This window comes from Sciurus carolinensis, chromosome 10 (assembly GCF_902686445.1).
Source record: "Sciurus carolinensis chromosome 10, mSciCar1.2, whole genome shotgun sequence".
Classification (NCBI taxonomy): domain Eukaryota; kingdom Metazoa; phylum Chordata; class Mammalia; order Rodentia; family Sciuridae; genus Sciurus; species Sciurus carolinensis.
This window is the reverse complement of record NC_062222.1, coordinates 139231765-139257353: the sequence shown is the minus strand read 5'-3', so window position 1 is coordinate 139257353 and position 25589 is coordinate 139231765. Positions and strand designations below refer to the sequence as shown.

Below are 25589 nucleotides of genomic sequence, written 5' to 3'. Positions count from 1 at the left end.
GTAGGGGTCCCAGGACCATGAGGTGCGAGCTGGGGCCAGTCCAGGACCGGGATGAGAAGGGAAGGGGCCGGTTTGGGCCGCAGTTAGGGGGGCGGGGGAGTGCATACAGGTCTGAGAGTAAGAGCAAAAGGGTTTGTCTAGCACCAGGGTTTAGGAATGGGCCATCGGCTCCGCGCCAGGGGTAGGTAGGGCGATGGGGGTCTGCCCAAGTAGCGGAGTGGAGGGAAGGGGTGTCGGGTCGGAGGATGGAGAAAGCCTGTCATGGAAAGGGAAAAGGGGCCTGTCTCGCCAGAGAGGAACAGGCAGTAGGTCATTCCTGGGGGAAAGAAGAGCGCGACACGGGGTCGTCCGGCCAGGGTCGCTCACCTTGGGTTTGTACAGCCACTTTCGGAACCTGTGCATCATCGCCGCGCCAGCCCCGGCCGGCCTCCAGGCGGCCCTCACTCTCCGCAGCGCTGCGCCCGGGCCTGGCTGCGGCGCGGGGTGAACGCGGAGGCAGGGCCAGGGCCGGGCCGGGGCCGGGTCGGGCCAGGCCGGGCCCCCCGCGCCGGTTGGGTGCGGCTGGGCGCCAGCGGAGCCCCAAGCGCCGAGCAGGCGGCGGGCAGGCGCGGACGGCAGGTGCGCGTCTGGGAGGATGCTCTGCGCTTGGCGCGCTGGGCGGGCGGAGACCCGGGGGCGGGCGCACGGACAGGCGCGGGCGGCAGGCGCGCGGCTCCCCGCGGCTCACTGGCACCCAGCACCTCCGCCGGCCTGTCGGCCCCACGCCGCACATGCGCTGTGGGCGCCGTGAGCCCCCGGCCCGCTGCGAGTCGCGGGCGGGGCCGGCCCGAGGAGGCCGCCAATCCCCGCTCAGTGCCGCGCCCCGCCCCGCCCCGCCCTCCGCGGCGCGCACCGCGGGTCCCGCCACGCTCGCGAGCTACGCGTCCCGCCGCGCACCGCGGGGCGGGGCCTGTGCTGGGTTCCGCGGGTTGCGGCCTCCCGCGCGGCGGTTGCCAGGCGACCGCGCCCAAACGACGCCCGACGGTGCAGCCCGCTCGGGTGGAGGACCAGCCGACGCGAGAGGAAGGGGCGCGGCTGCGCTGCAGCGACCCTCCCTCCCGCCGGCGCCGGGTCCTCGGTGGCAGGCGGAGGCGCGGAGGAGGTCCGGTGGCCGGCAGGTATCCGGCGGGTGTGGGTGCGGATGCGGATGCGGGCGAGCGCCGTCGGGAGGAGGCGGGCGCGTGGCCGGGTCCTCTGCTTACCTGCGACTCCGTCCATTTCTGCCGGTTCTCTTCTTCCTTGCTTCTCGCCTCTGAGTTTCGCAGACCACCTACCTCCCTCTTTGGTCTTCTTCCCAACTCCTTGGTCGCAGTTAACGGTGTTTTTAGATGGTGTTGTTGTTTTGTTTTGTTTAATCTCCACAATAAACATTACTTGTAGGAAGACATTTTGCGGGATTCAGTACTTCCTCCAACGGTGCCCTAATTTGGATCTATTGAAAACACTCTCTCTCTCTCTCTCTCTCTCTCTCTCTCTCTCTCTCTCACTCTCACTCACACACACACACACACACTCACACACACACACAGGCCCACCAAAGTTTGAGTGCCTATTATTTGTCAGGTAGACAGCTAAAACACAAATAGGTGGTTTTGCTTAAAATTCTTTTGTACAGCTGAAAAAACAGGCTCAAAGAGGCCTTGTTGTCCGGGAGGTAGGAGGCATACCACAGGAGGTCTGTCCTTTCCATCCAGCGCCACTTCCCTGGCTTTTCTGAAATGTTCAGATCTAAGGCACAGGAGAGGGAGGTAGGCCTCGCTTGAAACAATTCAGAAGCATTCCCTGCTCCGCCTTCTTATCCTCTGTCCAGGGTGCTGGTGCCTAACTGGTTACCTGGACTCACTGACCTCTCTGCTGACCTCTCTGTTCTGTTAAACTCAGTCCTAGGCACTGGGACATCTGAGACTTCCCTTATGTGGTGGTCCAGCGCACGTTCACTTTTGAGCACCTCATTGGTTTTCTTGCCTGGCCCCAATTGCCATCAATCTTTGTTTCCCTTTTAAAGAGCAAAACCCCTCCCAAGGTGCCTCATCTCCAGTTCCTTTCCACCGTTCTTTCTTGACCTCACTGCCTCAAATTTCCATCCAACTACTCCTCTGAAACTCTTTTTTTTTTTTTTTTTTTTTTTTTTTTTTGTGGTGCTGGGGATTGAACTCAGGGCCTTAGTGCTTGTGAGGCGAGCACTCTACCAACTGAGCTATCTCCCCAGCCCTCCTCTGAAACTCTTTATCAAAGCTATCCATAGTGTTGGAGCTAAGGTCAGTGTTCTGTCTCTTCCTTCAGCTCTAGCCACAGGTGACCCAGTGGACTCCTCCCACTGGGTGACCTACAGCTCTCTGGGCTGGCACAGATGCATCTCTTCTCCCCCTCTCCCTTGCAACTCATTCCCAGTCTCCTTCACTGGCCCCTCTCTCACAGACCTGACTGCCCTGGAGGCCTGGCATTCCGTCCTTGGAAGAGGCTCTCCCACCCCGTCCCTGTGTGATTTTATAAACAACCATTTTCCCCCAAGCCTTTCCAAAACATAGGTCTCCAGCCTGATCTCTAGGACTTCAGACCTGTGTTGCTGTTCCTCACCACTGGGACAGATGGTGAGGAACAGATTCAAATTCAATATGTCTCAAGCCATATTCCCAGTCTTCTCCCTTAAAACCTGCTCCCCAAGCCACCAGAACTTTGGGTTGACACTTGGTAGTGTTGTCCAGTGAACAAATGACTTTTGTCCATGGGTCTGTCCTTGGCCAATCCCAAGGCCTGTGCCTCATAGTTTGAAACTGTGCTCAGGCTAAAGCAGACCTCAGGGAAATGTGCATGTTCTTTAGGATTGGGTCCACTAAGTGCAACGAAGAATGCCAACATCAGAGGCCCAACAAGCTGTGCTGATCCACAGGAGAGGACTGTGGAGAAGTAATCCTGGGAGGCACACCAGCCGTCACCAGGGTCAGCTTTTCCTGCTGCCATTCTTACTGTTTCCTCTCCAGCTACGATGGCTATTCAAATTCTTGCTAGCACCTTCTGAGCCCAAGCACTAGATGAAAAAGAGAAATAGGGTTCCAGAAAGGGAGACTTCTGATTCTGAGGTCAAAGAACTTAGCCTCATAACCATGCAGAGCTTCCAAGAAGGCTGGGAAATGTGAGCTTTCCGTTGAGCAGAAATAGGCCCAACTAAAAATCAGACTTTGTTACTTAAGAGAAAAGAGAGATTGGAGATGAGAAGCAACCAGCAAGACCTGCCACATGGGGCTGTGCTTTAAGCATAAGCCATATAGGGGCATGACTTGGCAGTGATCCTTAGAGAACCAACTTTCATCATGGGAAAAGAATGTATTTCAATTAATATACATGTGGGATCTCATGTAAATGAGGTCTGTGTTGGTTGAGAGTTTGTGTCTGACAGAATTTAAACCTCCATAGACTACCATTTCTGTCTATAAAAGATTGCTAAGAAAAAAAGCAGCTTCAATCCAGCCCACCTTTCAAGTTATCTTAAATATAACATAGACAGGTCCTGATTAGTGGAGTTAAAAATCAATATGTGAAAAAAATCAATAAGCTTGGGAATTAAATCCCACTTCCCACATAGATGATTTTTTACTGCTAAAGCTGAGGGACTGGGGACATGGCTCAGTGGCAGAGCACTTGCCTAGCCTGTGTGAGGCCATGGGTTCCATCTCCATTGCTTCAATTAATAACATAAAAACTATTATAAAGGACTGGGGTTGTGGCTCAGTGGTAGAGCACTTGCCTAGCATGTGTGAGGCACTGAGTTCAATTCTCAGTATCACATATAAACAAATAAATAAAATAAAGATCCATCAACAACTAAAAAAATTTAAAAGAATATATTTTAAAAATAAATAAATAAAAATAAAACTGAGAATGAATGAACGAATAACACCATGATGCTAAAAACATGCCAGAGAAGGGGCTGAACCTCAATGTCCATTTCTTACCTGAAGACATGATGGTGTGGGCTGAGGTCACAGGCTGATGTCAGTAGGGATTCAGAACTCAAGCCTCCTTTTCCTTGTGCCCACTCATAGTGCACCTGCTCTGCACCAAGTGTGGGGTGCCAGGTTCTGCCCCAGAAACAGCCTGACCGGGAGCCAAGATGGTGAGGCAGGAGGGCTTGAGTCATTCTGGGCTCCAGAGGAGCTCTTCTTTCCCCTTCTTCCCTTTTGCTTGGTTCCTCCATTCACTCTTTTCAGTTCTTTCCATCCATTTCCACTCTGGATTGAGGAGGGCTTGCATCAACAGGGGCATCTGGGACCACCCTTTCTTCAGAAACTGCTAGGCTCCAAGACAGGAGGGGAGAGCAGGAAAACATTCCCCTGGGAGCAGTTCCCTGTGCATAGAGTACCCTCTCGGACTGCACATCACGGGTATATCCCAGGAGATTCCAGAGTGCTGGGGAGGGCGCCCATCCCTGGGAAGCCCCCTGCAGCAGGGAAAAATACATTTCACAGCATTGTTTCTTTAAAAAAAACACTTTTTGCCTGGGTTTTTTCCTTTTCCCTGTGAGTCCTGGGACATGCGGGTGTTATTTTTCTTTGTCGTATTAATGCCTCTTTCATGAAGGTCAGCCATCCTAAGAGGTCACCAGGGATCAGGCAAGGCCTTCAGAGCCTCACCTGGGCTGCAAGGGCCCACATGGGCAGAAAATCACTGGGGATTGCACCCCAAGATCCCATCAACGTGGGTTTTATTCTCTTACTTCCTTCGAAAACACTATTGTGGCATCTATCTCCAGTTAAATGAGACAGAACAACTGAACTCTATTGTGCTATAGGGTCCATATGAGTAAAGTTTTTTAAAAAACATCTGTTAAAAAAGAGAATGCAATATGACGTTTGAGTAGGTCTTATTTCTGACTGTAAGAGCCATCTTTCAGATTCAAACTAAGGGCCCAGTTTAGGGACTTGGTCCTTTTTATGTTACATTTGGCATTGATTCCACAGATGCTCCTGGGTGCTGGGAAGGTGCCAGCCCTGGGGTAAAGGCCAGGACTCAGGTGAGGAAGCAGGGCCCACCCACGTGTTCAGTGCTCACAGTGGGTGTTTAGATGACCTCAGGGAAACACATGGGAGGGAGAACAGAGAGGAAGACCGGCCCCTAGTGACCATATCTGAACTGGGTGTTGAGGGACATCCAAGAGTTCATCAAAGAAAGGAAAAGGGGAAGGCTTATTTGGGGTTCAGGGGCCCAAATAAGCCTTCCCCTTATTTGGGGAAGGAACTTCTAAGCCAGTAAGGGACCCAAGTGGACAGAGCAGGGTGAGGAGGGCCCAGGAGGGTGTGAAGGAGTCTGTGAAGGAGTTGGGACATGCTGAGAAGACCCATCTAGACCAAGTCAACTGACATTGCTTTCCTGAGAGTACTCAGTGGGGCCAGCAAGCTGGACATTGCCCCCTCCTGGCCATGTGACAGCTTCTCAGATCTACTTATGTCACCAAGACTGGTCTGAACTGAGGCTAAGGATGAGCCCTGACCCACCAACACCATGCTGGATGCCTGAGCTGTTCAGACCTTTCCAAGGAGACTACAGGGCTGAGGTGTAGCCCAGTGTAGAGCACTTGCCTGGCATCCCGGGCGGAGGCGGGGGCATGGGTGCAGTTTGACCACAACAATCAGGGAAAAACCTCAACCAAGGACAGGACATGGAATTCAGCTCCAAATCCATCATGGAATGGGGAGCAAAGAGCAGGCACTCACTGGTCTTTCTGCTCACCTTTGTAGCAAGGAGACTTGCTAGAGGTGATCTGAGTGACCCAGGAGAGTGAGAGGACGCTGGTGGGCAAATGAGGGTGGCCTTTCTCCCATTACCCAGCATTTGAGTGAGCAGAGGTTTTCTGCTCACTGGAAACCTCCCTAGAGATGAGGTGGGGTCAGCTCCAGTGAAGGTCCCAGGGAAGCAGGCTGTGGAAGGCAGGAGGACCAGCAGAGGGAACAGGGTGGCCTCCCATAAATTCTGTCCTGCCTAGGGCTACACCTGACCTGGAATCTACATCTCAGCATCTGTGGATTACGGGTTTAATGGATTTATCTGGCATCATCCCATCCAGAGAGTCACTGTGTCTCCCCTGCCTCTACATCATCAGGGCCACACCAGCCCACAGGAGTCCACAGGGAGGCTTCCCTGCCAGTCTCCAGATACAGGGAAGGTAACCCAGCACCTGTCTTGGCAAGCCAGGGTCCCGATGGTGCCAGCATCCCGATGGTGCTAGTGGCTGGCTTATTAGGCACCCAAGGAGCTCATTGGCTTGTCTTTCCAGGACCTGGTCTCCAGAACCCGCTCTTGGCACCAAGGCTTCAAGTCAATTTCTGCTGATTTCTAAATTCTGCTGCTCTGACCTCATTAGAGAGAGGCTCATGCTGGTTTCTATGCATGTGCAGAGTCAGGGTTGGAACCTCGAGCAACCCCAAGCACGCAGCCCCAAGCACACAGCCCCAAGTCAGGCCTCAGTTGCAGGTACAGAGCCTGGAGTGCAGCCCTGGGTGATGAGGCATCTGAGTCTCTTTCCCTGAGTGCTCAGTGAAGACCCCCAGGTAGCATCCAGGCTCCTCTTGGAGACACCCCCCAAGTCTACCCTTCTGCTCTGCATACCTGTCCTGCCACTTACTTTTCCTCTGGGGATACCTGTACCTTCTTCCCCAAGTCCCCCACCATGATGCTCCATTGGGTTCAGTCCCAGCATCCCAGACCCACATCTGTCCCTCACTGGTCTTACTCCTGGGGATGAGTAGGGCCTTCTGTCCCAAAGGCTGGCAGGCACCAAAGCCTGAGGCTACTCTGCAGCCCTCCCCTATGCTAAAAGTGTTGGGCATTCCCTACTTTGACGTTTCTCAGCTCCTTCATTGTTGTGGGTACTCAGCATGTCCCCTCCTGCTAAAAAACTTCATTCTTCAATTCTGCACATTTTTTGTCTTATTTCTGTCTTCTTCCTTGATCTCCTATTCATTGGAATTTTGACCTTTTGGGATAGTTACTTGATTTTCAAAGTGTCTTTCTCCTGCCTTCTGTGTCTTCATGGGAGCAGGAGAGGCAAATTAATCACTGGACCTGGTGGGCTTGACTGGAATTGGCCATCTCACTGAAGACCCTCCAACGCTGCTTTTTCAGTTGGTTGCCAACCTGAAGGGTCTAAGTCTAGAACTGCTCCTGCTCACTGACCAGTGGAAGAGAGATGCCTCCCTTGTCCCCAGAGCACCAGCAACCCAGTTTTGCTGGTGTTGGTGCAGTAAGACTAAAGGGGTGGCCCTGCACCTGCCCACTCCACCCCTAGAGACTGCTCAGTCATGGCATGAGGAAAGGTGTTGGGAAGGGAGTCCAAGGAGCAGCCTAGCTGCTGCTCAGCTCCTGAGCAGTCCCACTGAAGCCCAAGCAATCTTGCCACATGGGCAGATGAGGGCCTTTGCTAACAAGGTCAACCTCCTCTAAGGGTAGCTGGGACCACCTGTGGTCAATAGATCCAGCTCCAGGGATTGACCTCTCTTTGAGCCTCTCCTCCCAGGATGCCCCAGGGCAACCCCAGGCCAGACTGTCTGCTCAGTGCCCTCAAAGCCTGACCCCTTACCAGTCTGTGCATCCTCTCTGGGCCTCAGGTTCCTCATATTTAGAATGGAGGTATTGGAACTGGGGACCCCAGGTTCCTTCTTGCTACAGCCTTTCATGATTTGATCGTCTGCTCTAGCCAGGAGCCAAGTAAGCAGCCCCCCCTCCCAGGCTGGACTAAGGAATGCCCAGAGGCCTGTTCTTGGCCTGGGCCTCTCCCCCATTTGCAACTTGACTCTGGGGCCAGCCTGGAAGCCTCAGGGGACAAGGAGGAGTGGTGGTGACCTGGGAGCAAGCACACCAACCTCAGCCCTAGCCACTGGGGCAGCAGAGGCCTGAAGAGGAATTTCTAGGAACTGGCCTCAGGTCCCTGGCAGCCTGGTGAACTTCCATCAGTGCTGGTGAGGGTCCTGCAGTCATTTCTGCCCAGCCACGCTGGCCACCTAGAAGTTGCAGAGAAGGTGACCCATGGTATGTTATTTTTAGGGTCCTGCCCAGGAAGATGGCCTACTATGGAAAATGCATTGACATTGTGATAGAGCAACTGGACAAGTTTAAGCCTGAGAAGGACAGTCCTGACCAGTTCCTGGAGGCAGCGTCCTCCTCCCTTCAGGTAGGGTCAGGGCAGCACTGGTCTCCTGGGAGGCTAAATCGATGGCACGTGACATGGCTCTTCCCTCTCCTGGGCAGTATCAAGTCCATGACTAACAAAGGCCTCCTTCCTATCAGGAGTGGCTCAAAGCAAATGTCCCTCACAGTGATGGCCAGCAGTGTTCTCAGAAGGCCACCCCATCATGGGAGGTGCTCCCAGCACCCAGGTGTACATCAGACTGGGCTATGTGGGGAGATGTGTTGTCCAAACACAGGACCATGTCCCCACGTGGTTCTGTCCTCAATGTAGATAAGAAGAGGCAGCCCTGAGCCCCTCCACCCCTACCCCTACTTTGGAGGGTCTGTGGCTGTGTTTACGGTGATGGCAAGGGTAACCAGGGACCTCCAGCAGAGTCAGCGGCAAGCCAGGGCACCAAGGCCATGGGGAGCCCCTGACGTTCCCCTACCTCCTTCATCTTTCTGTTCACACCTTGAGGCTGGCCACCAGCTCCTCAACCTCCACCCCCACCCCAAGGGTCCCTCTCCTTCCCTCTCAGTTCACGTCCAGAGACTGGTCTCTGGGGATGCAGAACCTGGGTGTGGGTGAGGAGCAGCACATTGTCAGTCTGCCTTGCTTCAGCATTGCCTGCCCCCCAGCACCCTATCCCACAAGGACCCTCCCTGTCATCTACTCACTGTCCCCCATAGCAGTTTCTGACCCCATGTTCACTGTCCATAAAGGGCAGGTGCCCAGAGGCAGGAGCTTGGCAAGTCCACCAGGGGAAGAGCTGGGGGACCATCACATGGGTGCTCCCCCACCCCACCCAGGAAGCACCCACCTTGAAGGGGTGTTGCCCCAAGTGCATTAGCTGGGGGTGTTGCTGCAGCCTGTCTGGCCCTTGCTGTTCTTGTTTGAAACACCTCTGTGGGCTGGTTTACTGCCACGGCCCCAGGGAGGCGTCCCTCACCACACCCCAGCCCATTACCTGCCCTCAGGTAACAGACAGAAAGTCCAGAGGCAGGACAGTGTGGGTAAAGGCTGCAGAGGCTCCAGGGGCCAAGCTCTCACATCAGAGAGAGCTTAGAACCTCTGACTCCTGCTCCCCAGCCTCTGGAACAATCCCTCCTCCAACTGGGACCTGCAGTCAACCAGGATGGGAGCATGAGGGAGCATCGTACCTCCCGCCTACCTCAGCACCTCCTTCCCCCCTGCTCTTTCCCTAAGACCCTAATCATTTTGGGTACACAATGAGAACAGTGAGGGTCAGACCCAGGGGAAGCCCTTATATACAGCTTGGCCCACCTCCTGACCCTGCCAGGCCTGTCCAGCCAGTGCAGACACAAGGAGCTGGATCCGGGCTTGGGTGTGGCTCAGTGGTAAAGCGCTCGCTTATCACAGGTGAGGCACTGGGTTCAATCCTCAGCACCACATAAAAACAAGTAAATAAAAATAAGGTATGGTGTCCATCCACAACTAAAAATGTATATATTAAAAAATAAATAAGCAGGGCTGTGGTCGTGGCTCAGTGGTAGAGCGCTAGCCTAGCATTGTGTAGGCACTGGGTTCGATTCTCAGCACCGCATATAAATAAATGAGCAAAATAAAGGTCCACCAATATCTAGAAAAAATATTAAAAAAAAAAAATAAAATAAAATAAATAAATAAGCAAACAAAGCAAATAAACAAAGAACTGGATCCCCTTGCCCAGAATTCTGTCCTGGAAGCCAGCCCAGGGCCTGGTGGCTCACCTATTACCTGGACCCATGACCTGGACCTGCCTGCTCCAGAACCTGGTTTTAGCAGCTCCTTGTTTCTCCCACCTTGTTTCAGCCACAAAGGCCTCTGGATCCCAAGCCCCTGCAGCTCCTGTCAGCACGTCCCCTTGCAACAAGACTATGGGGCTCTTCCTGTCTCCCTCAAGCCTCTGTCTCGGTCTATGTGCTGCTATAATTGAATGTCTGAGGCTCTGTAATTTATGAGTGACAAAATGTATTTCTCACAGTCCTGAGGCCCTGGGGAGTCCAAGATCAGGGTGCTGGCATCTGGTGAGGGCCCTCATCCTATGACTGAAGGCAAAAGGGAGGGAGAGAGAGAGCACTTGCCATCTTCAGGGCTCTGCCTGGTCACAACCATAGACAAGTCCACATCCACACAGGTTTTGGAGGGCAAATGTTCAAACCACAGCACCCTTTGGGCAGGCTGTCCCAACCCTCTGCTGGTGGCTCCAGTCCCAACCCCCACCTCCTTCACACTGAACCTATAGGTCCAGTGGCCCAGCTGCCCCAGCTCTTAAACATGCCCCTGGATCCCTGCACTTCCCATGCTGGGTTTCCTCTACCCAGCACTGCTCCTTCTGGGCTCTGGCCTCTTATTGTTGGGGTCTTCAGGAGGTTCTGGTTACCTTGCCTGCTCCCGGCCCTCCCTCCAGCCGTGACCCTCTCCTGAGCACTGTGCCCACTCTGCTCTGGCCACACTGGCCTCTGGGTGCTTCTGGCGCTCACTGTTCCCCCTCCTGGTCACCTTGGCAGGGAGAGAGGGTTTGTTCTTCAAGAAGGGAGCCGTGATGGGAGCTTGAGCTGCTAGAACAGTCTGGGTGTTGGTTTTGTTTCTTAAAAACCAACAGATTATTAGTGGTAGAGGAGTCCTGGTCCTTGAGTCACGTGTGGCCCATGTGTGCGCCTTTCTCTGGGGAGCCCAGCCCCCTGACACCACCCTGCAAGCCAGCAGCAATGGATGAAACTGGCATCCTGGGGAGCTGGCTCTGCACCTCTGAGGCCAGCACTGTTGTCCACGCGGGTGGCGGGGTAGCGCCTGCCTCACAGGCCCTGGGCCTTTCACTCACTACAAATGTCCCTCTGAAGTCAAGGTGGAACGGGGCCCTGGAGACTGACCCAGTTTGGACAACTCACTTTCATCTCTAGCTGTAATCCCCTGACTTCCTCAGGCCAGGGCTGGAGACTGCCACCTGCCAGAAAGTTATGCAACACGGAAGCCAACAGGTGGAGTCTGATGAAGGGCACATGGAAGGCTGGTTGTGCCCGGGGATGTGCCACAGACCTGTGGTCTGTGGGCTCCTTGATTTAGGATAGGCCCTAACGATGAGGATGGCCATATAGGAAGAGGGAGTGTGGACACAGGTCCAGGGAAAAGAAAGCACATTGGTAACCCAGAGGAGGAGGAGAAGGCCACACTGGAGCAGAGGCTGAGATCCAAGGGAGGCAGTCGCCAGCCATGGAGCATCGAGACCAGTGACTGCACTGGGAGGGACTGTGGGTGGATGCTCTCTGATGCTCCTCTGAACACCCTGCCAGCGAGTGGCGTGGGCCTCCAGGGCCATGAGAGGGGGTTCCCTCGTCTCCAGCACTCTGTCGGTGGTCATTTGTTGCAGTAGCCCCAGGAAACACACCTCCTAATGGAGGCCAGGGACAGAAGGGCAGGCTGGGACTGGATGGGGCCTCAGAACCACCCAGAGTTCATACTGGAGTGCTGGATCCCCGGACATGGGAAGAAACGGGCCTCCTGTGGCCCACATGCCTGGGGAAGTCTGAGGATTGATGGCTCTGGGTGGCATCCAGCTGCCTGTTTCCTTGTCTCGACTTCTGACCTGCCTTGGTCTGAGTCTCTAATTGGCAGGTCTGGCAATATGACTTGCAAGTCCTGAGCTGTGGTTCATCAGCACCAGGCCCTACCCTGCCTGACCCTGAGCTAGTTCCACAGTCCTGGAGTGACTCCTGCAGGGGACTAGTGACTGTGAGGCTGCAGGGATCTGGACCTCTGGTTCCCCTGCCTGTGGGACAGCTGGTTGCTCTCCCTGGGTGGGGACTCAGGAGCCCTGAACTTGACCAAGGCCCAAGATTTTGGTGACCACAGCTCTCTGGTCTCAGTGACAGGCTGGGAATCAGGGCCTTCTTATTGCAATTGGGGCCTTGCCCTGCCTCCTGGGAGACAGAGTCTACCCTGCCCAGACCCAGAGTCTGGGCCAGGGCTCAGTGCTCAGCACTCTCTAACCCCATTCCCACCCCCAGGGTCAGTCTTGTCTCTGTGAACTGCTGGACACCATTGACCTGGGAGCTGCAAACCCAGCATCAGAGGTTGTGCTTCCACAATCGCAAGGACCTGGCCTCAGGCCCAGTCTGGTGCATGAACCCAGGTGCCATTTACTGCCATTGCCACCTCCCACTAAGCCCTGCATCTGCATGGTCCTCTGCCCAATGCCTCTCCTCCAGACATGCCTTGCCCAGGGCCTGATGGCATCAGAGCCTGCACCTGCTCTTACTAAAAGGACATTGTCACGTATCCCAAACACACTCATAATTAACAAGCAAAAGAATCCCTGGGGAGATAGCTCAGTTGGTAGAGTGCTTGCCTTGCAAGCACAGGCCCTGGGCTCAATCCCCAGCACCGCAAAAAAAAAAAAAAAAAGAAGCCCTAGAGGCCAGAGGAAGTTGTCCAGAGTCCCACACCGTCACCCAGCCCTCAGCACAGCCCCAGATGACTCATCACCTCTGACTCCTGGGCCCGAGACCTGGGCTTCCTGTGTCAGGGAGGGGCTGGAACCTGGAAGGGGTGGTCCCCGGCAGTCAGGGGAGCCAGAGGGGAGCTGGCAGTGCTGATGGCTCAGCCGAGAGCCAGGTCGGCAGCCCTGCCTGCACTCACAGGCGTAACTCCTCCCACCATGTTCCACTCCCTAGAGTGTCCAGTGACCTTGTAATAGGAGAGGACAACTGCTGACACCCAGGTGTCTATTGCTTCTGTTGAGTGAGGAAGAGGAGGGCCTGCCTCATCACACCAGAACCCACGGGGTAGAGCCACTGAGCTCATCCTCAGGGAGATGGGCATGTGGAAACTGAGACAAACAGAGGTGACTTCTCCAGGGCCCCTGGGTCCATCTCAGCACCACAAAAGAAAAACGCAGAGAAAGAAGGCTTGTCCTAGACGACAGACATGAGCGTGCAGTCAGGCTCCTCAGTCTGCCATGACTCTGAGGTTCCCTTGGCACAGCTCTTCTGGAAGGTCTTAGTGCCCCAGGACCTGCTAAAAGAGGGTGGCTGGCTGGGGCAAAGCCTGGCAATAATTTAGAAGTCGTTATAGAAGTAGTACCTGTCAACTACAGGGATGTTCCCCTGTCCCTCCACACCTCCCGCCAGGGTCACCATCCTGTTCTCACCTGACTCAGGGGCATGGAGAGGCTGACTCTGGGCTGGTCCCATTTCCACGGCTGCAGGGCTCAGCTCTGGACCATGCCTGTGCCCATGGACGGCCTCCTCAGATTCCTGGAAGTGCCCTCACTGGACTGTCTGGTCTGGAAAACAAGGCTGTCACAGCCAGCTTCTGAACATCTGCCCACCAGCCCTTCTCAGGCTGTACTGGCAACATCAGACACCTCATTTCCTGCCACCTTCAAAAACTGAGTACCTTCCTGAATAATTAATGTGTGTCCTGCACAGGCCACAACCCAGAACGTCCCAATGGGACGAGTCAGCCCCAGGGCCCGCGAGCAGCTGTGTGGGAAGCCACTTGTCCCAGTGGGTGAGCTCTGGCAGGCTTTCCCTGTGCACTGGCCCCTCCGTCACGTTCTGCTCATTTGTCTGGAGACCTTTACCCGTGGTAAGATGCACGAGATGCAGACGCCCTGCCAGGGGCACTGTGGCCACCATCTGCAGACTTTCCCAGCCTCCTGAGCAGAGGCCCTGATCCCCCTCCCTGTGCTGCCTCAGCAGGGAGACCCCGGGCCTGTCCCCCACACAGTCATTCCCCCATCTCCCTCAGCTCTACCCATCTTGCCGGCCACCCTCATCTCAGTTGCTGCCTGCCTGGCTGTTTGCCTTTCAGGCCCTGAGCCCCCTGAAGCAGGCATTCGTGGTGGAGGTCCTGTCCGGCTGCCTTGAGTACCGGAAGTTACTGACCATTGTGGTGGACGCCTTCTACGTGCGGGATGGCCGGCTCTGCCTCTGGGCTGACTACAGCCTCTTCCAGGGTAGGCCCCTGTCCCACCCATCCCTGAGGCCCAGGCTGCTGTTGCTCCAGAACCAGGGTTGAAGAGGTGGTTAGTGGCAGACCTCAGCAGAGCCGCTGGGGAGGCCAGGCTGCTCCTCAGGCCGCACAGGCTCCTGCTGCAGTTCCGCCAAGCCTCTGTCCTCACTGAGCCTCACAGTGGCCCATGAGAGGGTGGACCAAGGTGGTGTGTCTCCTTACTTCACAGATGGGGAAACTGAGACTTGGGCTCACAACAGCCCAGGCTTAAGGCAGTCTGGCCCCGAGGGAAGGCAACTGGGCAAGCCTGGACCACTCCCAGGCCACTCCTGGGCCCTGGCGCCCTGAGGCCCTGGAGCAGGCCCTGGGCCACAGTCTGGGCCCTGCTGGGAGATTAAATATGAGATGCCTCTGGCCTCTGCATTTCCTGGCCCCTGTGGGCACCTAGGCAGGGGTGGGGCTGCCCAGACCCTGGGGGAGGGATGGGGGGAGGGCATCAGGGTTGGGGAGGTCAGGTCAGGGTGAAACCCGCCTCCGTCCCCAGAGGAACTTCCTCCCCAGAGGCTCAATGCAGTTCAGCCTCCTGGAACTAACAAACTAAAATCCAAAACGACTTCGCCATTGCCCAGAGGACCCTCGGTGCCTCTGAGAGCCGATGGAATGGGACAGCAGAGTGGCAGTGAACCACAGCTGTCCTGAGACCTGGCTCCCATCGTCTCTCTGGGATTGTCCTTCCCGGGACCACCAGCAGGATCTGGGTCTGTGTCCTGGACCCACTAGAGCAGGTGCACCTGCGAGACCTCCCTCTGGGGACTCCGCAGACTGGAGCACCTCATGCTGCACCCTCTTCCCAGTGCTGTGCTACCTGGCCACATTCCAGCTGGATGAGCTTGGCTTCCAGCTCTTCTGCAGCATCATCAGGTCCCGGCCCATACACAAGACATGCAAGGTGAGCCCCAGGGACAGCTGCCAGGGAGGGAGACCTCTGCATCCCCTGCCCTTGCATCCTGGTTCCTTTCAATGAGAGAAACTCTGGTGGGTTCCTTCTGTTCATTCCTGGGGAGAATGGGCTCTTTGTTGGGGAGAATTTGATTCTGTTCCTGCATTCTCGTGGGCAGTACCCTGCCATTGTTAGTGATAAGTCAGGGCAAAGAGTCACTGTCTGGGCAGCTGGGCCTCTTGGGTCTCCTGGGGCTCCTCCAGTTCCTGAGCAAACACCAGGCCCAGCACAGCATCCCCTCCCTCCAAGACCAGGCTGCCTGCCATCCACCTGCCTGCCCACTGCCCACCTTTCTGTGGAACACTGAGCACACCTTCCCTGTGAGCCAGGCTTCCTGAGCCGCACACAGTGTTGTTCTTGCTTCACCCTCACACCACCCCATGAGGCTGCTCCTGCATGGTGCTCATCCCTTACTTGAGGAAATGGGGACAGAGAGGTCAAGTACTCAACCAGCGTCACACAGCATGTGAGTAGTGAACAGATTCTGTTAGCCATTGGCTTAGTCACCAGTACAGGAGTGGCTTCCTGGAGAAGATAAAGGAAGAGACTGCAGGCCCAGGAGTGCTGGGGAAGGGGAGACGTGGAGCAGCAGTGCCCACGAGGACCACAGCCATCGTGCCCAGGATGCTCACACGGCACCTTGGCCACCTAACTGATAAAAGAGAAAGCAAGAACCAGCAGCTGGCATTTGGTTTGTTCAGGACGTTTTCCTGCCCACACATAAACATGAGGAGCTTGTGGTGCATAAATATTTGTAGTTTTCTTAAGCAAGGGGCTTTATTTTCATGAAGAAGAAGCAAAATTGCCACTATTTTCTGAGGGATGCCTGAGGCTGACCAGGGCAGCTTGCACAGCTAGAGGACCTGTGCTTGGCTGATGTCCACTACCTGTGCTAGGCCCTGATGATGCTGAGCAATCCCCATCTTGCCCTGGGCCTTGTGGTGGTGACCACAGGGGCATCAGTTCAGGCCACATATCACACTCCCAGTGCTGGTCACTGACCGACCTAGAGAGCCCCACTTGAATCCCCAGGAGACTGAGAAGCTGCAGGTCCAAGGGTTGCCGTTGGTTTCCTGGCCCCTACCTGCCTCAGGGCTCCAGAGATGCCAGAGGGGCCTGAAAGACAGGGAGTCTGTCGGGACGGATGACCTCTCTGGGAGGCCCTCACTGCTGTGGTCAGAAGTGGCAGTGCCCTAGCTGGTTCTCAGGAGACCACAGCCCATGGCCTCCCCAGAGGTTACCCACTACTCTGGGAGGAGTGGCCCTGGGACACACGTGGAGCAGGGCCAGGGTCCACCAGCTCCAAGAAGCCCCCACCCATGTGCGACGGAATCCACCAGAGACCTGGAGGGCTATCTCAGATGCACCTAGAACCAGCCCCACCCCAGCAGGGTCCCTGGCAGGGTTGCCCCCAACCCCAGTGAGAATGGTGGCCTGGTGTTAGGGGGACAGTCAGTCCCAGGAAACCTGGATGTGACCAATGGGGTGTACCCAAATGAGGGCGGGGCAGCGGGGAGAAGATGGCACCACAGGGCCCGGTACAGGGACTAGCTGCCCACTTCGAGTGTAGAACAGCAGCATGAGTGACAGTCAGAGGAGGAATGTGAGGGACTGGAAAGAGCACAAGGGACAGTGGCCATGGGCGAGGACCCAGAGACCCTGCAGGCAGGGTAGGTAGATAAGGCCACCAGGTGAGGAGGGAGTGGGAGGTGGCCAAGAGGGCAAGCTGGAGGGCTCAGAGGAGTCCTGGGTTGCCTTGTGGGAGGAGGCCTGAGTCAAGCAGGGCAAGAGGCTGTTGGGGATGAGGCAGCTGTGCTGGTGGTCATGCTGGGGAGGCAGCAGTGACCAGAGGGCCTGCCTACCCACAGTCTTGCCCACTGCTGTCCCTCTGTCATCCTTGAATTTCCTGGGCCACCTCCCCAATCACTTCCTGCTCCCAAGGCCAGGCTATGCTTTGGGGACCCACACTGGAGCACCCTATGTCCTAGTCACCACAGAGCTCTTCTGGGCCACACTGCAGCAGCCTCGGGGCCCTGGGCCACCCTCCTGGTTGGTTGTCTGAGACCTGAGCTCAGCTCGGCTGCACAAGGCCCTCTGAGCAGCAGGTGGGGTGTTAGTGTCTTGCACACCCTCCACCAAGCAGCCTCCAGGGGTCCCAGGCTGACTCCTCAAGAAAGGGTGAGGCCTGCACCTTCTTCCCAGCAGTATAAAGAACCACCTCCCAGGGCTGTGCCCCTTCTGGTCAGCCGACAGTCTGTCCTGTGCAGGAGCCATACAGATCCCCAGGTGGCTCCACCAGGGAAACTTAACCAGTCCTATGCCATCTGGAACCAAAGCTTTTAGATCTGGGAATGGCCTTCAGAATCCCCAGACCCTGGGAATTCTGCCATGGCTGGTTCTGGGCCATCCAAGGGCATAGTGGGGTCTGCCCTGGCCAGGGAAAACAGCCTCAGTCCCAGGGTTGGGACAGCCACCTACTACATGAGTTGGGAAGACAAGTCACCTTCCCAAGGTAGGAAGGCAGAGGGCTCCCCAGGTCACCCAGTGGCAATGCCCTGGGGACAGTATGTGGCAGAATGGTGGAATCCCATCTTGAAATTCCAGAGCCTTTGGAGCCAGGAGTCAGGAGACAGGCATGTGTGTGCCCACCAACAACCTGCTTAAAAGGGATGCGGAGGGGACAGCTCGGTTGGTAGAGTGCTTACCTCACAAGTACAAGGCCCTGGGTTCAATCCCCACCACCGCGGGGGGGAAAAAAGTGGGGTGAGGGGCCTTCGGGTTCCAGGAGGTGGTGGGCACCCAAGTCCTTTCTGGAGAGAACATGCCCTGCTGGGCTGGGACAGCGGGACTGGGGCCCCTTCCCTGCCTGGGACCCTGCAAGGAGCAGGGGCTGTCTTGAAGGCGCAGTCTCTTCAGCCATCTGCAGTACCACGTGCCCCTGAGCTTCACACTCTGCCTGCCGCTTGCCTGTGAGGGCGCTGGGGTGCCAGTGGGTGGGGGTGAGGCCAAGGCTCCCCCGGGGGCTCTGCCACTCACGACTCCCTCCTCCCTCAGTTCCTTAGGTTCTTCTTCAACCCCTTAAACCTGGGCTCTTGGATCAAGGATGAATGGGGCCTGCTCTACGAGACTACCCACGTCAAGGAGAACTGGATTGACCCCCTGCTGAGGTGGGGCAGCTGTGTGGGTATCGGGGTCCTGGAGTGGGGAGGCGCCTCCTCACCCCCTTCCTGTGCTGAGAAGTTCTGTGAGAGTCAGAATGCACTCTGTGACAGGGTAAGAAGTTCTAAGAAGGCCCAAGCCCCCGTCCCCCTGCCCAGGACTAGAAGAGCAGGACATGCTGCAGCCATCCAACCCAGGGCCCCATGCTGGCAGCCAATTAGTGGCTGGTGCAACCTGATGACCAGAGGTCAGATGGCAAGAATCAGCCTTCTGCTCTGGACCCCACCCACTGAGCAGGGTTCTGTGATGACAGCGTCCCAGCCCAGCAGGGCTTTCTACACATCCAAAGAGTGCAGGCCAGGGAGGAGCTGGGAGAGCTCAGAGCTCAGCTCCTGATGTATTCAGGCCTAAAGCTGGCTCTGGTGTTCCCAGTCCCCCACTCAGGCCTGTCACCCCAAAGCTGCTCTTGTTGCCTTCCCTGCCCCCCCAGTGGGCCTGGGGCAAACGCAGTCGCAGGCCAGGACCCAGGACAAAGCTGCCAGCACAGTTGCTGGGCTATGGGAGTCCTGACTGGGACCAGGACACAGTTGGGGCTCCCCCACCCTATAGTTCCCCAGGGAGAGTGTGGAGGAGTCACCTTGCCTTCCTAGGGGCAGCCAGACGACTTCTGGACAGGCAGACCCTGTATGTGGGAGCTTTGCGTAGGAGGCCCTGGCCCCTGCAGTAGGAGTCCCCAGAGCAGCTCCTTCATGGGGAGGTCCCCAGTCCCAGCTGGTCCCTGTTGCTGGCAATCTGGACAGACCTCCACAAGAGGGGCACATCCCCTCTGCCTTCAGGTTTCCCCAGTCCACCCTAGGGCCAGCCGCGTCACAAACTTCCTGCCCCGAGGCTGAGGGTCCTGGGCTAAGCCCTGGAGGGGCCCCTGAGAGCCCTCTCAGGAGCCTTCTCCCCGGGCGACCTTGATTCTCGGGGCGAGGCAGGAGCTACTTCAAGCCCTGCATCTGGCCCAGGGAGCCCAACAAGAGGGGACCTCCACAGGCTGGTGATGGCAGGCTGTGCCCACAGGACATGGAACATGGAAAGGGGTAGCCCAGACCTTGGGGCAGTCCAACAAAATCCTTCCTATCCACACCCTCTCCAAAGCACTCACACCCAAGGCTTCATCGAGGACAGCAGGGCTTTCTGCAGGGGACATGGCCCTCACCCCACCCGACTCCTGCAGCTCCCTCCACCTGTCACCAAAGAACCACTCTGGAATGTTCCTTCCCGCCACCAGCTTCCTTTCCCGGTCTCTGGCTTCCTCCACCTGTGCCATCTGCTCTGTCCCAGATTAGCGCTCTCTAGGTCCCCAGCTTCCTACTGTGGGAGGTCCCTGGCCTCCAGATGCCCTCCCATAGTGCCTTTGGGCCTGTTCCCTCATCTCATCTCAAAAGAGGAGTACTGATACCGAGTTGCGGGGGCATTCCTGGACCATGTCTGAGAGTAGTGGTCACCCACTGAAGAAGGGCCATTGACCCTGCACCACCCTTACCCTGTGGGAGACCCCAGCTTGGGGGTCCCCCAGGGCCACCTTGTTGACCCAGAGCTCCATTTTTGCCTTCGAGATGGCAGCCGGAGGTCCTGGAGCTTGTTGATCAACTGGAGGGAGTGTCAGCTAGTCAAACTACTGTCTCCAAGACCAAGGCCAAGGTCACAGAGCCCAAGGAATTCAATCTGACTACGCCCAGGCCGCGGCCCATTCCAGCACCCGAGCCAGTCCCCACCATGGCCAAGCCAAGACAAGTGAGTTGGACATGTGTGGTGGCACAGGCTGGCACTAGCGGGACCAGGAGAATAGACTATGGGGACTAGTGGAGGCTGGGATCCTCAAGGGCCAAGAGCGCACTGGACCAGACCAGGAGATTTCAAGATCCCTGAGCCCCATAGAGAAGAAAGCCGGCTCTCCACATCGTGGGGTCCCACCAGCAGGTGCTGAGTGAAACTGTTGGGCCTCAGACAGACCTGTCTGGAGGTGCATGTGGAGCCCACTTTGAGCCCTGGGGCAACGTGCCACCCTTCCTGTTAGCTATTCCACATGCAGATCACAGCACACATGCTCTTGGGGCATGGCAGGCAATAACGTCTGTCTGAACCATAGTCATACCTGTCCCCACTCCAGACCTCTGCATGTCTGTTCCATCAGCTGAGGGTCTCTTCATCTCCCCCTTCACCTCTCTGGATTATCACTCAGGATGCACTGCAACTAATGGGAAAATATAGTTCAAGCTGATTCTCATGGCCAAAGTAGGATAGCCTTCAGGCATAGTTTGATCAGGATTCCAGCTCTGTTTCTCTATGACCTTCTACTCTGCTTTCCTCTGTCAGTCAACTTCATTGTTGGGCTAACTTCTTTTGCTGTTAAAAAACCATGTCTCCTACCCACAGTCTATACCATCCTGGTCATGAGAGAACATCTGGGGTCAAAAATTCCTTGGAAAAGTCTGATTGGATCAGCTTCAGTCTCATGCATGTCTTGCACTGGCTGCCATCATCAGGGGTGTGATATCTTGACTGGCCTTGGTCTCTCCCCACACACTGGCCATGGACTCAGCTTCCCAGAGCAAATCTAGTTCTCCAACAGGACTAAGGGCTGTACAGGAGAGTAAGAGGATAGTGCTGGGAGGTTCCAGACCTACCATCTTTCAGGTCTCATTAAAATCTCTCTTCCCAGAAATGTTCATGAGCCCTCAATTCTATTGGGTCCCTCACTTAGTTTCCTTCTTGATCTCAGTTCCTTTGCTTTGTATCATTAAGTAATAATTTGTGAATCTGCTTAACAGGTTTCTTTCACCAGACCTCATCCATCTTATTTGTCCTACATTTTTAATGCTACCAACATAGTCCTGGCTCAGAGCAGACCCTCAGTAAATACTTGATGTTTAGATGGATGGATGGATGGATGATCAGATAACTAGGTAGATAGATGGATAATGGATGAATGGGTTGATGATGGATGAATGGTGTTTTAGTTAGATTTTTCACTGCTGTGACTAAAGGACCTGACTTGAACAACTGTAAAGGAGGAAGAGTTTATTTGAGGGCTCACAGTTCTAGAGGTTTTAGCCTATAGAAGCCCCGCTCCATTCCTCATGGCTTGAGGTGAGGCAGAACATCATAGCGGAAGAGGGTGGCAAAGGGAAACAGCTCACATCATGATCAGGAAGCAGAAAGAGTGAATTTCTACTGCCCAGATACAAAATATATGCCCCAAAGCTATAACCCCAAGTCCCACCTCCTTTAGCCATACCCTACCACTTCAGTACCACTCAGTTAATTCCTACCAGGGGATTAATTCACTGTTTGGATTAAGACTCTTAAAACTCAATCATTTGTCCTTTGAACCTTCTTGCATTGTCTCACATGTGAGCTTTGGGGAGATACCTCACATCCAAACCATAACAGATGATCAGATGGATGATTAGATGGATGGATAGCTAGACAAGCAAATGATGGATTAGGGTAGACAGATGATCCTTGTTGCTAAACAACCCCACAGTCACCCCACCTGCCAGATCTTCAGCATTCCTGACCTATCTCTCCAGAGATCAGTGTGTCTTCCCGGGTCATCAGGCCCTCTGCTCCTCTCTCTCTCTCTGCCTGGTATAGCTCCTGCCAGGCTCCTCCGCAGGCTGGGCCCTGCTGTCTCTGTATTTGTATGACTCTCAGCACAAGCAGTGAGATATTGGTGGACATAACCTTCCCTGAGGGCCACAGTGCTGAAGGTTTCTTCCCTCTGGTCACCCCACCCTGCTCCTTGCAAGGACCCCCTTTCCCCTCCTGGGCTAAACCCTCTCCAAATCACTCATTCACCCATTCAGCAGTTATAGAATGTCTAGGGTGTGCCAGGCACTGTGCCTTCCTGGAGTGTGCTTTCCTATGGGGCTCCAGATGAAACACCAGGATAAATAAAGTTTGTGGTGTGTTAGCTGGCGACAAGTGCCGAGGGGAAAGCTACGTGGGGCAAGGCACAAGAAGCACTGGAGCAGTTGAGACTCTGGGTAGTAAGGACTGGAAAGAGAAAGTGAGCCTGGAGTGGCCCAGGGAAGAGCAGACCGTGAGCAAAGGCCCCGGGCCAGTGCCTTCCTCCCTCAGTGTTTGAGGGCATGCAGGAGGGGCAGGGGAGGGAGGCAGTGAGGTCAGCACACACCTGTTGGCAGAAGCAGAGTCAGGACATGCACCAAAGTGGGCCTACACAAGTCTTCTCCCGCTGCATCACAGAGGAGGGAGGTGGGCAGGACTGGAGATGGTATGACTGTGAGAGACAGGCTCTCAGATGATTCTGAGGCCTTGGCCGGGGCACGGAGCAAACAACATGAGGGTCCAGGTCTCAACACTGGGGAGGGAGGACTGGAGGAAGACGAGGGCTCCAGCTGAGCACAGCGGAGTTTGTGGTTTGTGTGAGACGCTTGGGGGGAGATGGGGAGTGAGGAGGATGGATTCAGGGGGTATCCAGGCTGACTTTGGCCTGCCCCCTGATGGACTCCTGGCAGGTCATTGACAACCTCCTGTGACTGGACCCAGCAGCGGTGCCCAGGGCCACACTGGTAGCTGCAGGACCCCTCAGGGGCAGCCCATTTCCCTGGAGTGCATGATATTCTTCCAGCCGGCTTCATGAGTCACCCTCTGCATACGCCCTCTGTCTGGGGAGTTGGCAGTGCCCCCATCTTGCTCCCTGCTGATCCTGGCCATCTCATCCAGGCCAGCAATGTGCCCTTGGTGCTGCTGGCCTCTCTTCTCCCTCTGCCTACCCTCATCCCCTGCTGCAGACCCCATACCAACTCCTGACCTGAGCAAGTCCCTCCCAGCAGCACCCGCAGGTCCCAGGCAGGTCCAGCCGCTCCGGGTCCAGCCCCGCTCCTCTGGGGCCCAGGCCATCATTCGCTCTCCTGTAATCAGCACCACTTACCCCTTTGCCCACCCTCTGGTCGCACCCACCCAGGCTTTGCTAGACCGTCTAAATCACAGCTACTGGCCAAAGGTTCTCCCTCCCACTACCCCACCAGGTCCCTCGGAGTACCTTCCAGGAGCCCAAGGAGAAGCAGCAGCTGCAGATGATCAAGAGACACAACCGCCTGAAGGCCGAGGTGGCCATGCATGTCCCCCCATCCCTAGAGGCCCCTTTAGAGGAGGGGGGCTGGTGGGCCAGGGACATGTGGTGGCCACTGGCGGGGCAGGAGCTGCGTTCTGTCTTGGCAGGAGCTACTGCTGAGGGCGAACATTGAGGAGCTGCGGTGCGCCATGCCCCGGACCCACAGGGAGCCGCTGGAGCAGGTAACAGTGGCCCTTCAGGCCTGAGGCCAGTCTGCATGACAGCAAGCCCTCACATCACAGGAGAGCTCTTTCCCAGGCTTGGTGGCTACGCCTGGGATCCTAGCGAGGATCGCAGGTCCGAGACCAGCCTTGGCAACGTAGTGGGACCCTGTCTCAAGATGAAATTTTAAAAGGGGCTGGGGTGTAGCAAAAAAATTCTTTTCAATGCCAAAATAGCAACACAAGAAGCCACTTATTTAGTCTTTTCTCACTATGGGCAGATTCCCAGTAACACTGGGAGTGACCCTGGAGCACATGCCCGCTCCAAGTGGGCAGGGTAGGGCCCACCCAGAGCCAAGGGAGGAGGGAAGCGCAGGACAGAAAGCAGCCTGGCTGCCACCTCTGGACTTCCAGGTGCCTCAGACTGAGCACCTCACGCTTTTACATGAAAAGACAAACCAAGTGTGTTGGCCAGGGAGAAAAAGCCAAGGGACCAGAGACAGAGAGGTGAACCCTGAAGAATGCGTTCTGCAGCACGGGCAGGCCCAGCGGGGTTCCCCAAAACAGCATGCCCAGGGCCCAGAGTGATCTTCTACCCCTCACTGGGGCTTAGGGGCCCCTCCAGCTGGGTAAGCAGGACAGCACTAGATGGGGCAGGGGACAGAGACTCAGGCGCTCCTAGGAAGGAGCATGGGGCCAGCGAGACCCCACCCCTGGGTTAGCTGAAGAGGAGGACATTGATCTCTGAGGTCCAGTTGCCCCATCTGGGGACCACTGTCCCCAGGCCCAGCAGACCCTGCATCTTTCTTGCCCCCACCTGGGCAGTCCAATGCCTCAGGAGACCTAGGAGGACAGTGGAAGGCAGATGCTGACTTGGCTTCCAGGGTGGGAACTCATGGATGGGCAGCTGAGACAGAGGAGAGTGGGCCGAGCTTTCCAGGCATGCTGGGCTAGCATCCACCCAGGTGGTCTAGGGGCACTTAGTGAGCACAGGTACCAGGCCATGACTCTGCCTGACTTCTGCAGGACTGCAAGAAGAAGCAAGGACCCCCAGCCCGCATCCGAAAGACCCCAAGGCTGACCTTCTACAGGGTGAGGGCACTCCAGCCCAGTTAGACCTCCCTGGCATCCCCCACAACATCTCCCTCCCAATACCTGTTCTGCTCCCAGAAGCTCTGATGGTGGGAACTGGGGATCCCACGGGCACTGACGATAGCCCTGCCCTGAGGCAGAGGGAAGTACCTGGGTGAGGGTAAATGGGCAGGGCAGGGGGGAGGGCACCGGCTGTCCTGAGTGCCTCCAGCCTGCCCCTCCCTGTCCTGCAGCCTGACCACATCCCTGTCAAGCTGAACACTGCTGCCATCCTGCGAGAAGGGGCCTTGTACCAGCGGCAGGTGGAAAAAGAGCTGCAGAGGTGAGGGGGTGGTGGGGACTGCGGCTTCCCTCTGGCCATTGCCTGCCTTGAGAGCAGAGGCCAGAGGAGAAGCCTGGTGGCTGGGCAGTCCAGCAAGAAGGGTGAAGCTGTGGGGGAGCAAACTCGGTCTCCCCTGTACTCTCACCGCGACACTGGCACTCACCAAGTAAGCAAGGCTGCCACAGTGGACACAGCGGGTGTCCTCCAATTCAGTTCTGCTCTGACACTACCCAGCTGCAGCCTGGGTGATCTCTGTGCCAGGTAAGGGGAGAAAAGCCAGGAGTTTTGTGGTGAAGAAACCACTGTGGTACTCTTACCATGGCACCATCACCCAGCATCCTGCCCCTCCGCATCCCAGACCCACCTGTACAGAAGAAAACCCAGCGGGACACTCCTTGGGGCCCACTCACGCTGACTGTAAGCACAGTGTCCCTTCCTGCCTGGGTTTGGCTCTCCAGCCAGCTACATGCAGGCCCCTGCCCACCTAGGACTCACGGCCACCAGCAGTCTCTGCCTCTCTTGTTGGCAGACAAATCTGTTCTTGTGAGTTTTGATGACCCCAGTGACAGTAG

At 56.1% G+C, this 25589-nt stretch overlaps 2 protein-coding genes across 9 annotated transcripts in view; one reads left to right on the top strand and one right to left on the bottom strand.

The window, feature by feature from the left end:
• The window catches only part of Zfyve28 (zinc finger FYVE-type containing 28), a 114728-nt gene extending 113948 nt beyond the window's left edge, over positions 1-780 (bottom strand). For all 3 annotated transcript variants that reach the window (XM_047567151.1, XM_047567153.1, XM_047567154.1), the window contains exon 1: positions 367-780. In XM_047567151.1, coding sequence (XP_047423107.1) covers positions 367-405 — 39 coding nt within the window. In that variant the 5' untranslated portion in view covers positions 406-780. The remainder of the gene's footprint in view (positions 1-366) is intronic.
• A 180-nt stretch (positions 781-960) lies between these two features.
• The window catches only part of Cfap99 (cilia and flagella associated protein 99), a 45362-nt gene continuing 20733 nt past the window's right edge, over positions 961-25589 (top strand). For 3 of the 6 annotated variants that reach the window (XR_007110578.1, XM_047567241.1, XM_047567239.1), the window contains exons 1-10: positions 961-1157; positions 8077-8203; positions 14015-14159; positions 15010-15104; positions 18210-18322; positions 19919-20096; positions 23357-23437; positions 23550-23624; positions 24630-24695; positions 24929-25017. Coding sequence is in view for 5 of the 6 variants with exons in the window: in XM_047567241.1 (XP_047423197.1) it covers positions 8093-8203; positions 14015-14159; positions 15010-15104; positions 18210-18322; positions 19919-20096; positions 23357-23437; positions 23550-23624; positions 24630-24695; positions 24929-25017 (953 nt within the window). In the remaining variant the exon portion in view is untranslated. Of the gene's footprint in view, positions 1158-8076; positions 8204-14014; positions 14160-15009; positions 15105-18209; positions 18323-19918; positions 20097-23356; positions 23438-23549; positions 23625-24629; positions 24696-24928; positions 25018-25589 lie in introns of those variants that run through there. The other 3 variants (XM_047567240.1, XM_047567243.1, XM_047567242.1) reach the window with 3 other exon arrangements.